Source organism: Sinocyclocheilus rhinocerous, unplaced genomic scaffold, assembly GCF_001515625.1.
Source record: "Sinocyclocheilus rhinocerous isolate Xijiao unplaced genomic scaffold, SAMN03320098_v1.1 scaffold683, whole genome shotgun sequence".
Lineage (NCBI taxonomy): Eukaryota > Metazoa > Chordata > Actinopteri > Cypriniformes > Cyprinidae > Sinocyclocheilus > Sinocyclocheilus rhinocerous.
In genome coordinates, this window is record NW_015642819.1 from 486,709 (window position 1) to 502,191 (window position 15,483).

Sequence of the window (15,483 nt, forward strand, 5' to 3'; positions counted from 1 at the left end):
GATATCTGAATACGAACGGGCCTTCTTAAATGAATAATTTTACCTGTATTTATGTATTTTTGTATCTTGGATTGACTCTATGTATACAGGTAGAAGAAGACAAGTTGAGCTAGAATCCTAGTAGTATCCCTGGAACATATTTGTCTTTAAAATGCAACCTGGTAAATCAGATTTTTAAGGATGAGAATTTATTTGCAACGATTAATGAAATGACTCCAGACTCGACTCAGACTCATGATTAAAGATTCCAGACTTGACTCTGACTCCAGCTTAAAGACTTCAGACTTGACTCGAACTTCAAATCTTATATGAAGACCTTTTCATTTCTGCTACTGTTTCAATTATTTTAATAACTAATAATTTTAATACTACTTCTATTTATAGAGTGCTGCAGAGGCTACATATTTTTGTAGGCCAACACAAAAGTTGGCATCATCCTGGTTCCCTCGATCAAAAGCCAATATGATTTTTTCATTGGCTTTTGGATTATTGCAGAAAATAAGCTCTGTGAGCAGCAAAAGCTTATATTTATTACACATTGTGGTCATCAAGATAATCTTCACAAATGAACGCTTGAACTTTAAAGCCTAAATACAAAAAGTAAAATGCTAAAGTTAGCCTATAAACAAACTACACCACGGGTGCATTATTTTAACATCACTGCCACTAAGTTTGGGACAACACTATTTTAAAATTTAGAGGCTGGAATTTTTTTTTGTTAGAATAGTTTGCGAGAGCATGATTATAAACACAACGAGGCTGTAAAAGTGTAGATGAGTCTTCCTGTTTGACGTGATGATGTTTAATGTTCCCCTGTAGTCCCATTTAGCCAGTTAGTAGCACTCGCCTTTTTCAAGAGATGTAAAAACTTTCAAAATCACGAGTGGGGTATTTCTGATCAATTTTATATTGTAGAATAAAATATGAAAATATCTTGAGCTTGTGTTAACCACAGACCCATTCAAAAACATTGGCTTTGGGGCTATGGAAAGTCTTTGGACTTTACAGAACACTATCTATTTAGCGATTGAATTTTGCTTGAAATTGTAACATCACAAGGATCCAGTGAGCTTGAACGCTCTCCTCGGTTCACCTTGACTGGCTCGGCATTTATCAGAGCCCCCATCGAGGCTCGTTCTGAATTTTGCTCGTTCAGAGTCGTTGAGGTCATCCTCGAGATGTGCCGTGCTGAGTCTGTCTGGCAACAGTAGCATGATACATTATGCTGGCGACAACAGCCAGTTTTTAACATCTCCGTATGGATGCATTTGCTGCCTCAGGAAACAGCTCTTTTCAGGGCTTCAAAACTGCCTAGACAATCTCTCCACAAAGTGCTGTTAGCTCTGGGCTTGAGTTAGATTGATTGCTCTCTGGGAAATATAGTCTAGTTTAAGATTACTCCCATTTAGTATTTTACTCACACCGGAGGTGCATCCATTTAATAATTTTACCATTTAGGTTGGAAACCTTGTGTGAAGGATAGTGAAAGGGATTTGCAGGTGTTAGTGTGAGGTATGTTAGAATAACGGTGTAACATTGAGCTTATTGCCATTGATTTTTGTCCATTAGCCACTCTGATTCGAGGCAACAGGACCAACTGCACACAGTTCTCTCGCAAGCTGGATTGGCTAGTCAGCAAGCTAGAGCGGCTGGAGTCCTCATCAGGTAAATACCACTATATGTCAAATCGGACACATACATGAGCACTGATTATAGAGGTGTTACATCAAACAGTCTGTCTTACGTAGACATAAACTGAGCGATCAACCATCAGCAACTGCACAGATCAGTGATTTTAGCTGAAGCTCTGTATCACAGCAGTATTACAGATTCATAGCAGCATGTATACAATTTTCATAAAAAAATCTATAGTAATTTGCTTAAACAACTCTCTGCTCTCTGATTATATAATGCCTTTATCACCCCGTGTGTTTATTGCAATGCAATATTAATAAAGCAATTCTATACAGGCATTTTAGAGGTGCTTCATTGTATCCTAATCGAGAGTCCAGAATCTCTGAACATCATCCAGAAGGCCCACATCAAATCCATTATTTCTCTGCTGTACAAGCATGGACGCAACCACAAGGTCAGCATTTGCCTTTTCTACAACACACACACACAAACACAGACACACACACACACAAACACAAACAAAGATGAGTATGGAATATAAAGGATGTTGCTGACCATCCAAAGCCTTAAAACGGAAACTTATACCTGCTGCAATGAATACTATAAATATTATATGAAGAGCTGAAAACGCAATTTTTACCAGTTCCATATATAAACCCTCATATACTGTATACCTTCCATTTAGTGTATATTTCTGTATTATGGGGAGATATAGACTACCGTTCAAAACTCGACGGTTGGTAAGACTTTTAATGTTTTTGAAAAAAGTCTCTTATGCTCACAAGGCTGCATTTATTTTATATCAAAAATACAGTAAAACTGTTTTCTATTTTAATATATTTTACATTTTAAGCTGAATTGTCAGCAGCCATTACTCCAATCTTCATTGTCACAAGATCCTTCAGAAATCATTATAGAAACTGAATTTTTTGTAACATTTTAAATGTCTTTACCTTTTGATAAATTTAATTTTCCTGACCTCAAAGGTAGTGTAAGTTCATATGATCAAAAATTTGCTCAAAGGATTTTAGGTAGGGTGACCATTCGTCCTCTTTTTCCTGGACATTTTAGGCAATTTTGAAATCCCGGCCAGGACATGTCTGGGAAAAAGAGGACATATTATGGTCACCCTAGTTTTAGTGGTGCAAAAATTCAGACATTTTAACAAGGGGCAGGTGTCTGCTGGTGTAGACACTTGCTACTTGACTTGAGAATTCCTCTGTCTTATAAAATGTGGGTCATGTAAACTCGTAAATACATTCTAGGAGCTGCACAGCATGTTAGGCTAGCAAACACTCTCAAGTATGCACTTGAGAATATGCAGGCATAAGACTATAATTTGTGTGTAGGGAAAATGTGCAGTATAAAATGAGTTTAAAGCAATAACAGCATTGTTAAAGTGTCTCCTGTACTCCCTTGCAGATTCTAGATGTTCTCTGTTCCCTGTGTGTCTGCAATGGTGTGGCTGTGAGAGCCAATCAGAATTTCATCTGTGACCACCTGCTTCCCAGGAGAGACCTACTGCTCCAGACACGACTGGTCAATGATGTCCAAAGGTAGACAAACCAAAACACACACACACTTGCATTTGTGGTTTATGGGGACTCTCCATAGGCGTAATGGTTTTTATACTGTACAAACTGTATTTTCTATCGCCCTACACCAACACTACACCTAAACCTACCCCTTACAGAAAACTACTGGCAATTTTTGAATTTCATAAAACACCGTTTTGTATGTTTTTTAAGCCTTTTGTTTTACGGGGACACAGGAAGTGTCCTCATAAACCATGTTTACGTTGTATAGTACCCATGTCATTATACATATTTGTGTCCTCATAAACCATATATACCAATACACACACAGTTTTCTTAATCAGAGTGTTTGTTTTTCACTAAAAATACACTCCAACTTGATCTCTGTGTTTGTTTACAGTATGAGATCCAACATCTTCCTGGGCATGAGTGAGGGCTCGGCACAGTATAAGAAATGGTACTTTGAGCTGATCATCGATCAAGTAGACCACTATGTGACCAATGAGCCCACCCACCTTCGTGTTGGCTGGGCCACCACCAAAGGCTACGCCCCCTATCCTGGGGGTGGAGAGGGCTGGGGAGGAAATGGTGTGGGTGACGATCTTTACTCCTATGGTTTTGATGGGCTTCATCTGTGGTCAGGTACATTTAAGGCTGTTATCAACTAGAATGTACCCATGTTCCTCACTGTCTAATCTAATACGACATTATGAAAAACGCAAATATGAACATGATTTCATCTGAATAATTTCTGTCCACATCTGATAGGGCGAATCCCACGGGCCGTGGCCTCTATTAACCAGCACTTGCTGAATTCAGATGATGTTGTGAGCTGTTGTCTTGATCTCGGAGCCCCTTGCATGTCTTTCCGAATTAACGGTCAGCCTGTTCAAGGCATGTTTGAAGACTTCAACATAGATGGCTTCTTCTTTCCCGTCATCAGTTTCTCTGCAGGGGTCAAGTGAGTTTCTCTAATATAAAGTACCCTACACTGATGAAGAGTTTAAATAGCAAGAAGGAATATGGTTACATGCATTTTAATATTAATGAGGACAAAATCCTGTAGCAATCGTTCAGCATGTTATTCTACAATTTTTACTCTGAGCGTAGCACTTCTGCAATGATTGTACAGGAGTTGTGCTGTGTGACAAATGAACCCTTTCTTCTTTTGCGCTGAATCCGCCCTAAAGCAATTTATGTTCAATCAACAGAGACAGGCCATTACTCACTTGACTTCTCAACCAACTTCAAACAAATTAAGTAGCACCAAGACATTTTTTGGACAACCCAGTGTTGCTATTAGGATTAATCAAGTAATTGATCATGATTTTAAATGCCTTCTTTGTGTTTTTTTTTCTCCTCAAGGGTCCGTTTCTTGTTGGGTGGTCGCCATGGAGACTTTAAGTTCCTGCCTCCAGCAGGCTATGCACCATGTTATGAAGCCCTGCTTCCCAAAGAAAAGATGCGTGTGGAGCCTGTGAAGGAGTATAAAAGAGACCTGGAGGGAGTGAGAGATCTGCTGGGCACCACAGATTTCCTGTCCCAGGCTTCCTTCATTCCTGTTCCTGTTGACACCAGCCAGGTGAGATATTATCAGTAACTGAGTAATTCACCATGTTTTTACACTCTTTTCTACCTGTTCTCAAGTTCTGCCAGGGCAGCACAATTAATCCAAGATTAATCAAAGCTTTACTATAAAAATTACTACTACTACTACAATAATAATTATTATTTTATAGCGAAAAGTATTAATTCTTATGTCGTTTAAAAAAATTATTTAGCAATATAATAATAATAATTCTTGTTATTATTATTACTACTATTATTAAATGCTTGTTTTTATTTTACAATGAAATATTACAAAATAATTCTTATATTGTTTTAGGGCTGGGCGATATAGCTAAAAAATGTATCAACGATATAATGTTTCATATCATTCGGTATCGATAATTATTGACATTTTTTATAACCAAGTTCAACCCAATTTATTGAGACAAACAACAAATATTTTTTGTTTTAACAGTCAAACACAAAATAAAAATTAAACAAATATATAATTTCTAATGTTTTATATGCAGATTAAATAGGTCTTAAGGAAACTTTTGGCTTGTTTCCCGAGGCCACAGGAGGGCTCAATGAGCAAAATAATGCAGCACATTAAATTAACTTCAGTGAGCAAAATAATGCAGCGCATTAAATTGTCAACGCAAGGAAATAACTGTCTATAAAAAACGTGCATTACGTACTAAATTAACTCATGTAAATCAAATATAATTTCGTAAATTACATTGCATGTAAAAACATAAGAGACACAGTGAAAAGGAATAAAACTTTCGTGACGTGTTTTCTAAAAGTTTAAACGGTTTTAACTTTGCATGGCTTTCTATACATCTCTCTTGTGAGACGTGAGAGCAGTCATATTTGTCCGTCTAAAAAATGATTTTTTTGTTGTTTTAACAGTCAAACACAAAATAAAAATGAAACAAATATTTCATTTCTAATGTTTTATATGCAGATTAAATAGGTCTTTATTGTATAGGTCTAATTGTCTCCCGAGGCCACAGGAGGGCGCAATGAGCAAAATAATGCAACGCATTAAATTCAATTAAATTAGCCAGCGCATTAAATTGTCAACGCAAGAAATAACCGTCTATAAAAAACGTGCATTACGTATAAATTATCTCATATAAATCAAATATAATTTCGTAAATTGCATAAACAATTATGTACAGAACAGCATCATGTATTTATGCATTGCTTAATACAAAGAGCCGAATCGCCCATCACACAGATTGCCTGTAAAAACATATGAGACGCAGTGAAAAGGGATAAAACTCCACAAATTCGTGACGTGTTTTCTAAAAGTTTAAACTGTTTAAACTTTGCATGGTGAGACGCGAGTGCAGCAGTCATATTTGTCCGTCTAGAAAATGCGCTGAATATGCGTTCTGTGTGAATGGCTTGGTTTCGGTTTTAACCTTTGTTCTTATTTTATTACTGACTGCTTTCTTGTCATTTTTTATTCAATTCAAAGTTTGAAATCAAGCTATCTCGTGCTACTGCACCAAAATTACCCCACTGTAAAATTAAAAAAACACTGAGTGAGCAAAAATTTGTGAGATAGCTAGTTATAATGGTAATTACATAATGTTTACATATGTATAAAAGCCTACATTAAAATCTGTCATATAAATTGGTCTCTTCATTAGAAATTAGCCTACTGATTGCCACCATTGATGGACAAAATTTTTTAATACTATTAAAAATATCTGTATGACATTATATTCTGCAGTTCTTCCCTGTTGTACCGAATATCTATACTTTTCAAATTATCATATCGAAGTTAGAAATTCAAATATTGTGACAAAATTTATTTTGTAGGGTGCCACAAGTTTGTTAAAATTTCCAAAGGGTGCCGCGACTAAAAAAAGGTTGGGAAACACTGGGCTAGACTAACAAAACATTAAAATGTCACTTACATCAAAACACAACGTCACTTACATTATCATCACCCCATCTCGCGCGCCACTGATGACGCTCCCTGACGTACACCTAACATTCGATTGTACTATTTTTGCATTCAAATGCCATTGTTTATTTTAAATTCGACTTATATTAATTTTTTTTTATTCACAATCTCCTCATCACAGGCAGGCACAGCACTCAATTCAGCATGTGTTCATGTTTGTGTGTGCTGTCTGCGTCACTCAGAGCACATGCCTATATCGTGCACTATATTGAAAATTTTTTCTATCGTTATCGAAGAAGGTGTACCGTCGATAAATATCGATACCGTTTTATCGCCCAGGCCTATATTGTTTACAATTTTTAATAATTATTTTACAGTTATTTGATTTATGCTGTTCAAATGTTTAGTGACATATGAGGCTTAGCATTTATTGTTCTTATTTTGTTGTCATGTGACTCAGATTGTCCTGCCTCCGCATCTTGAAAATGTGCGGGACAAGTTAGCTGAGAACATCCATGAGCTCTGGGGCATGAACAAAATAGAGCTTGGCTGGATGTATGGCAAGGTAGGAAAACATTTAAGTGGACACTATAAAAAATACTAAACAGCATGATCAGAATTTCTCTGCAGAAGCAAAATCATCTCTGTATGACACAATCACTGATATCAGGATCATTTCTGCTGTGTGACTTTAACTACTGGAGGAACTCAGAGGAGGATCATTGAAAATGTCAACCTGAATTGAGAGTCTTTGGCTGCAGCTTAAATTAATATTTAAGCATCCCAAGTAGCAACACAGCAGATGGGGATACAGATCCCATTTTCAGATAGTAAGGGCAAAAGGAAACTATTTTGATCCAGTTTATGCCTTTCACTGATCGCTGCAGGAGAGTAACTCCAGAAATTGCAGAGCACAATGGAAAAGCACTCTGATGACAGAGCTTTGCAGTATCACAGTAGTTAAGACTATCTTAATGAGCAGCATGCTGTCCAAGACCTTGCCAGAAAAATAAATTATGGTAGAGTGCTGCCATTGCTTCTGAGGCCGGATCTTAGCATTTATTAAGAACAAATATTTCAGAGACCCAGCTGGTCTCTGATTAACCAGATTTTAATAAGACTTAGCTGGCTCGAGGTGGCATTGTTGTGAGCATGTGGGGTTACAGGACAAGAGGAGCTTGGCAAGCAAAATGCCACTTTTATTCTGCCACCATTATTCAATCCTAAACGCTTTAGCATTCTCTCTCGCATCACATCAATCTAAAGAGCTTTACAGGTCATGAATTAAAGAGTGGTATTAGTTTAGTCTGACTTAAATCGTATCTCTGTTCTTTCTGATTCATCCCCATCTCTGCACTGATTATTTATTTCACTCGTAGAAAACACTAGTTAGAAACACTAGTTAAAGGAAAAATTGCATTCTTATTCTCATACATAAGCATTCGTATATGCTGATTTGCTGCTCAAGAAACATTTCTTATTATTACCAATATTGAAAGCAGTTGTGCTGCTTAATATTATTTTGGAAACAATTCTTTCACAATTCTACAATTTTTCACAATTCTTTGATGATTAGAACGTTCAAAAGAACAGCATTTATTTGAAATATAAATCTTTTAGAAAACATTATAAATGTCTTTACTGTCAATTTTGATCAATTTAATGCATCATTGCTGAATAAAAGTATTAATTAAAAAATATATATATTACTGTCCTCAAACTTTTGAACGGTAGTGTATATTAAACATCAGCTAGTGTAAGAAGTTGAAATCCGTCTCCTAGCAGAAGTACAGAATAATAGGCAAATATTAAATATTACTTCTCTGTGAATGTTTTTACTTTTATAAATGTAGAATACATTGCATTTTGTTGCATTTTGATTTACAGGTCATTTTAAAATATTTTTCAGGTCCGAGATGACAACAAGAGACAGCACCCTTGTCTTTTTGACTTCTCTAAACTGCCAGAAACAGAAAAGAATTATAACCTGCAAATGTCAACTGAAACTTTGAAGTGAGTATTACCGCAATGACTTGCGTATAAAAGGCTGTAGATAAGGCCATTATTATTAAAATGCTTATGGTAATTAAATGTATGCCAGTAAATATCGATAAGCTTTGGCTGCAAAATTAATTTCCGTTAATTCCATTAGACTCTCTAGACTCAGCAGTATTTAGATCAAAATGCAATAACTAGCATAATGAGGTGTTGAACAGATTCATTTCTTTTGATAAATATTGTAATGCATTACTTGACACTTCGATTCGCATCTTTCATAAAGTATTGCCCATGTTGTTTTGCTGATCATTTGCTCAGTTGTCTGAAATTTATTCTCTTTCAGGACCCTACTTGCTTTGGGATGCCATGTCGCACAAGTCAATATGAATGCTGAAGACGACCTGAAAAAAATGAAACTCCCCAAGAAGTAAAACCAGCACACATATTGAACACTGAAACAAAAATATTTATATTTTAACTATCTGACTAAATGAAGTTTGATTGACAAGTTTTAATACTGTGAAATGTTTGGCCTTTTCTCATTTATATCCTCCTTATTAAAGCTACATGATGGCAAATGGTTATAAACCTACACCACTGGACCTCTCTGATGTAAAACTGACACCTGGTCAAGAGGTTCTGGTTGATAAACTGGCTGAAAATGCTCATAATGTTTGGGCCAAAGATCGCATAAAACAAGGATGGACCTATGGTATTCAGCAGGTAACAATGTCCTGTTCATTATTCATTAGAGATGACATTGGATTTGTCTGTTTCCCTGAAGTGCATTGACAAACCTGTAAGGAATGATAGTGTTAAATGAACATCTTTATTTTTCCATAAAGTTGTGTAACATCATCTCTTCTGCATTTTATTCGAAGGATTTGAAAAACCGTCGGAATCCACGTCTGGTGCCATATGCTTTATTAGACGAACGCACTAAGAAATCAAACAGAGACAGTCTTCGAGAGGCCATTCGTACTCTGGTTGGATATGGATATTTCATAGACCCACCTGATCAAGAGAGTGAGTTTTAATGTTTATATATACTGAACAAAATTATAAACGCAACACTTTTGTTTTTGCCCCCATTTTTCATGAGCTGAACTCAAAGATCTAAGACTTTTTCTATGTACACAAAAGGCCTATTTCTCTCAAATATTGTTCACAATTCTGTCTAAATCTGTGTTAGTGAGCACTTCTCCTTTGCCAAGATAATCCATCCACCTCACAGGTGAGGCATATCAAGATGTATATATATACAATTGTTCATAATTTTCCCTTTCCTAAAATTTCACCCATTTTTCCATTCTGTAGCTGCTCACACAGTAGAGAAGGAAGGCATCGAATCCATCCGTCTCTTCCGTGTGGAGAAGATCTACGCTGTGAAGACAGGGAAGTGGTATTTTGAGTTTGAGGCGCTCACTGGAGGTGACATGCAGGTGGGCTGGGCACGGCCCGGATGCAGACCTGATAAAGAACTGGGACTAGATGACCAGTCCTTCATCTTTGATGGCTACAGGGTGATTATCTGATATTGTCACATTGGTCTGTTTTGTTTTTGTTTTATGCTGGTACAAGGTACAAACAGTGGAGTTCAAAACATGTCAGTCTGGACTCAAACACATTTAACATAATAGAACATAATAGAAGTAAATATAATAGAACAAAATAGAAGTATATTCTGATTAATCTAAATACAGTAAGCTCTTGCATTCTATAGCAAGTTTACCTAATAATGTTTGCTAATATTGTTTTAGTCTATAAATGATGATACATGATTTAAATGGATTTGTTCTAATATAAAAATTGCTCCCAGGGCCGCCGGGTTCATATGGGCAGTCATTTCTTTGGGAGGACGTGGAATAAAGGAGATGTGGTGGGCTGCATGATCAACATGGAGGACAAATCCATGATATTCACCCTGAATGGAGAGATCTTAATCACCAACAAGGGCTCTGAGCTCTGCTTTGCCGACTTTGAAACTGAAGATGGTAAACAGACAATTATCATCATAAACACAAAGCATCTGTAATATATTATATATAGGAAAATCACATATTATCAGAATGAAAGTAAAGGAACAAGACATTAATTTTTTTTATTGAAGTAAATGTTCATCAAATTTCAGTCCAAAATTTTTAAGACATGCTTTGAACAAATTGATACACACTGACCTTTGTCACTATAGGATTCATCCCAGTGTGCAGCCTGGGTCTTTCCCAAATTGGCCGCATGAATTTAGGAAAAGCCGCTAGTACTTTTAAGTACTACACTATGTGTGGCCTTCAGGAGGGCTTTGAACCCTTTGCTGTCAACATGAATCGAGAGGTCACCATGTGGTTCAGCAAACGCCTGCCTACGTTTGTTAATGTACCAGAGGACCATCCCCATATTGAGGTACATATAGAGGTTGTGAATTACTGTATCTCCTTTTACTTTCTTGAAAAATACTGGGATGGATTCTGTAAACTGCATCTTTTTTTTATTTAGGTCACTAGAATAGATGGGACTGTGGACACACCTCCATGTCTAAAGGTAACACACAAGACATATGGGACCCAGACCAGCAATGATGACATGGTCTGTTGTCGTCTAAGCATGCCTGTTGAGTTCCACTCTGGCCCTCGGAAGACAACTGATATCAATGAGGTGATCGCTGAGGACCAAAGAGCCAAGAAGGATGATGGAGGCAAGACTGATTATGGCAGCATTACAAAGGTAAAATAAAGAAGCAACTAACTCTTAACACTTCTCACTTTGTAAATGCTAACCAGTGTTTACTTAAACTTTGAGAACAATATAAGAAGCTTATTGTTGTACTCATTTGACTTTTGATGTACTTGTGCTTAAGCACTTCTACTCTGTGAGAGTGTTTGCTGGACAAGATCCATCGTCCGTTTGGGTGGGCTGGGTGACACCAGACTACCACTACTACAGCAAATACTTCAGCCTCAGCACAGTTCGCACTGTCACTGTAACGCTGGGAGATGAGCAGGGACGTGTTCACGAGAGGTCAGTTCAAAACACTGGTTCACACTTCCAAAAGAAACCCCAATATTTCAGACTACTGTTGTTTTCACACAGCTATTTTCACAGTACTCCAACATAGATCCCAGACATATTGGAAATTTCTCCTGATTGAATCTAGTTGTTGTCTTTTTGTCATCTCTGTTAATTCAGTGTGAGGAGGAGTAATTGTTACATGGTCTGTGCTGGTGATGTTGTCAGCGGCTCCACAGGCCGTAGTAACACTGATCTGGAGATTGGCTGCTCCATAGACCTGGCCTCAGGCCTGGTTTCATTCACTGCCAATGGCAGAGATCTGCCTACTGCATACCAGGTAATCTCAACTCCTAACCTTTTACAAAACAGGACACAACGACATTGCTAGACGTAAATCACATCCATTGCTAGACTTAAATACAGGCTTAGCCCGTTAGTACCATATCATAATGCAAAGCTTACTACAATTCGATTAACAGGATTTCAGGATTTTTAATTTGACTATTAATGCTCTTAAGAAATAATAAAATAAGTGATAACCAACAAATGATAATATATACATATAATGTGAAAATACAGATATGCTTTTTAGTATATCGGTGACAAAATGGCTTCATCCAAAATGCATTCTCTTTGAGTAGGTTCTAAGTTTGAATAAGTACTTTGCAACCATTAAAAAAGTATGTTCTCTATAGTATGAATGTGTTTAATATGAATGTTATCTGGATGTACTACAGTCGTCATGTTGTCATTACCATGTGACCTACCATTCATAACTCATCTCCTGTGGCCTCATGGGATAGTGAAGTGTGTCCACTGGGCACTTCAAAATCTCGCTCGAAGGTCATCTGGGTAATTTTTGCCTGCTGTTTTGTGAATACTTTGATTTTGGACATACATACTACTCTTTTCACATTGTATGGATAGTAGTATAGTATAGTGTAGTAATTCAGTAATATAGTATAGTAGGGATGCATGCATATTCAATGCCAATATGCCATCACTTGCTGCATTTTTAGTAAATTCCAATCTAATTTTCTTTTTAAAAGTTGGCTAAATTTTAAGGGGCTTTATTTCAATGAAAAGGAAAACATCTGGAAAGTAATTCCCAACTTTGGGTTGACAGTGAGACTTTCTACAGAGCTAATAATGGCTAGCACAATGTAGCTTTAATGAAGCTCTGTGCTTTTCTAGTCTTAGTTTGCCTAAGGCTCTGATTTTGAATCAGACTCATAATAGCAAATATTTAAAAGGCTGTATCATGTCTGAGCAGTCTGGATTTACATTAATCCTAAGTAGCGTGCAACACTTGCTTGTCCAAGTAGAGCAAGTAAACTTTTTTAGAATAGACTTCATATGCTTTCTTCTGCCTTCTCTTAGGTTAAGCCTAACACTAAGCTCTTCCCTGCTGTGTTTGTTCAACCCACGAGTCCCAACCTCTTCCAGTTTGAGTTTCCAAAAATCCCAGTAAGTCTATACAATTAATGTTTTCAAGTACCTCCATTTCACACATTATAATTCACTGACATGATCTGCATCAATCCTCACGCAGGATGCAATGCCCCTGTCTTCGGCCATCTTTAAGAGTTTACAAAGAAACCCAGAGCCCCAGTGTCCTCCTCGGCTGGATGCGCAGACACTTGTGTCTGTGCTGTGGAGCAGAATGCCCAACACCTTCCTGTCTGTGGAGACTGCCCGCGTGAGTGAAAGGCATGGCTGGGTGGTGCTGTGTCTAGAGCCCTTGCAGATGATGGCTGTTCATATCCCAGAGGAGAACAGGTGATGCATTACTCATACACTCTGTTTTCCACATGCAATGACTGGCAACTTCGTGATCCTGGGAATGTGACCTTTCATTGAAATAAAACCCCTTAAGTGCTCATTTGGCTCCAGTGCCAGCTGGCTTGAATGAAGATCTTAAACTACTTCCTGTTTGCCACACCATAGGTGTATCGACATCATGGAACTATCAGAAAATGAAGATCTACGGCAGTTCCACTATCACACTTTAAAACTCTTCTGCGCCCTATGCGCCCTGGGCAACACCCGCGTTGCACACGTCCTCTGTAGCCATTTTGACCAATCGCAGCTCTTATACACCATTGATAACCAGTACCTGTCTGGTCAACTGCGTGAAGGCTTTTATGGTGTCCTCATCAGCATTCACCTGGAGACGGCCAAAGAGGCCCATCTCATGATGAACAATGAGTTTATAATCCCAGTAACGGACGAGACGAGGAGCATCCGCCTCTTCCCTGATGACTCTAAGCGCCACTCTCTTCCTGGCGTAGGCTTGAGCACTTCACTTGCCCCTCGTTTCAACTTCACCCCTCCGTGTTTCATTACCCCCAAGCGCGAGCAGCCTCTCTTCAGCCCACAGATCCCTCTGGATATCCTGAAGGAGAAAGCCATCAGCATGCTTACGGAAGCCGTTCAGGGCGGAGGCGCCCACATTCGAGATCCTGTGGGCGGAAGCGTTGAGTATCAGTTTGTGCCGATTCTCAAGCTGATTGGCACCCTGCTGATAATGGGGGCGCTGACCAGTGAGGAGGTGAGGACCATCCTGCTTCTCATTGACCCCAGTGTGTTTGGGGACAGTAAGGAGGAGGAGGAACAGACAGCAGTGGCAGAACAGGGAGCCGAGAAAGAGGAGGCCACCAGTAATGAAGAGAAGGCTGTGGAGGCTGGAGAGGAAGAGAGTAAAGAGGCCAAGCAGCCTCCCAAAGGTCTACTGGAGAAAAGTTTGCCTGAATCGGTCAAACGGCAGGTGAGTAACTTGTTATCTTGTTCATTATAATCTGTCATTTGCATTCATATTATTTTACAAATTAGGTCCATATTGTGGTTAAGCCTATAATCTGAAAAAAGTTGTTTACAAGTTCTTCAGTGATTAGAGTATGCTTGCTCTTGACTTGCTGGTAACTTTAGACATAAATTTAATTTATTAATTATTTAATTATTTATCTAATTAATAACTCATTAAAAACGTTTTTTTTTTTTTAAAGTAGGAAATAAAAAGTATGATGATGTCGTAATTACCATATGACCTGAACCCGAATGTTCTGCTAGGAGCTGTTCACATCCTCAGTACTGGAATAATGCATTTCTATGGCAACACTATTAATGCCAAAATTAATCGGTGTAATTAAATAATCAATAGACAAAATGTTGTGCAAATGTTTTATTAATAAATTTTTAAAGTTCATTTAACTTATTTTGCAGATTAGTTCCAGCTCTACGCTAGCTCTACGCTAACTACTTTCATATTAAACTTGTCATTATTAAGACTTTAACAGTAGTCATTTATTGGACTTATTAAACAGAAATAAAAAGTAATATTTTACTGCAGAAGCTGCTGCCATTTTGAGTTTCCGCATGACGACACAGCAGTCAGGTGGTACAAGTCGGAGTTTACAAGTTGTAATTATGAGTTCTACAAGAATGTGAAGACTTTTTACAAGTCAGAATCTCGTTATTACAGTAATTTCATGATAATGGATTAAATTTACCTTATAAATTTCACCATATTTGTTTGGACATGCACAATGTTTAAGTGCAGTATATATTATAAATCACAAAATAATGATTAATCTGCCAGTTGTCTTATGCCGAGTTCACACTGCACGATTTTCAAACTCGTCAGATCGCCGTTGTTTTCACACTGCGTGACTATCTGGGGTAGCATTCAGTTGCTGCTGTGTTCACATTGCACGATGGATCGGCAACAGGGGGTTTCACATTGCATGACTTCACAATAGGAAGAATCGCCGACAGCTCTGTCTGGTCCGCAAACTACATTTCACAACAAAACACACGCGAGAAGTGATAAGGAAATAAAGC

At 37.8% G+C, this 15,483-nt stretch overlaps 1 protein-coding gene across 1 annotated transcript in view; it reads left to right on the forward strand.

Annotated features, from left to right (window-relative positions):
- Nucleotides 1-15,483, forward strand: part of LOC107756592 (ryanodine receptor 3-like) — a 102,580-nt gene that overhangs the window by 27,392 nt on the left and 59,705 nt on the right. The window contains exons 16-35 of the mRNA XM_016573767.1: nucleotides 1,570-1,665; nucleotides 1,971-2,089; nucleotides 3,058-3,191; nucleotides 3,571-3,812; nucleotides 3,939-4,131; nucleotides 4,536-4,752; nucleotides 7,100-7,204; nucleotides 8,549-8,652; nucleotides 8,981-9,064; nucleotides 9,201-9,360; nucleotides 9,519-9,663; nucleotides 9,955-10,160; nucleotides 10,457-10,631; nucleotides 10,829-11,037; nucleotides 11,131-11,358; nucleotides 11,492-11,652; nucleotides 11,821-11,980; nucleotides 13,024-13,110; nucleotides 13,196-13,422; nucleotides 13,591-14,410. Coding sequence (XP_016429253.1) covers nucleotides 1,570-1,665; nucleotides 1,971-2,089; nucleotides 3,058-3,191; nucleotides 3,571-3,812; nucleotides 3,939-4,131; nucleotides 4,536-4,752; nucleotides 7,100-7,204; nucleotides 8,549-8,652; nucleotides 8,981-9,064; nucleotides 9,201-9,360; nucleotides 9,519-9,663; nucleotides 9,955-10,160; nucleotides 10,457-10,631; nucleotides 10,829-11,037; nucleotides 11,131-11,358; nucleotides 11,492-11,652; nucleotides 11,821-11,980; nucleotides 13,024-13,110; nucleotides 13,196-13,422; nucleotides 13,591-14,410 — 3,872 coding nt within the window. The remainder of the gene's footprint in view (nucleotides 1-1,569; nucleotides 1,666-1,970; nucleotides 2,090-3,057; nucleotides 3,192-3,570; nucleotides 3,813-3,938; nucleotides 4,132-4,535; nucleotides 4,753-7,099; nucleotides 7,205-8,548; nucleotides 8,653-8,980; nucleotides 9,065-9,200; nucleotides 9,361-9,518; nucleotides 9,664-9,954; nucleotides 10,161-10,456; nucleotides 10,632-10,828; nucleotides 11,038-11,130; nucleotides 11,359-11,491; nucleotides 11,653-11,820; nucleotides 11,981-13,023; nucleotides 13,111-13,195; nucleotides 13,423-13,590; nucleotides 14,411-15,483) is intronic.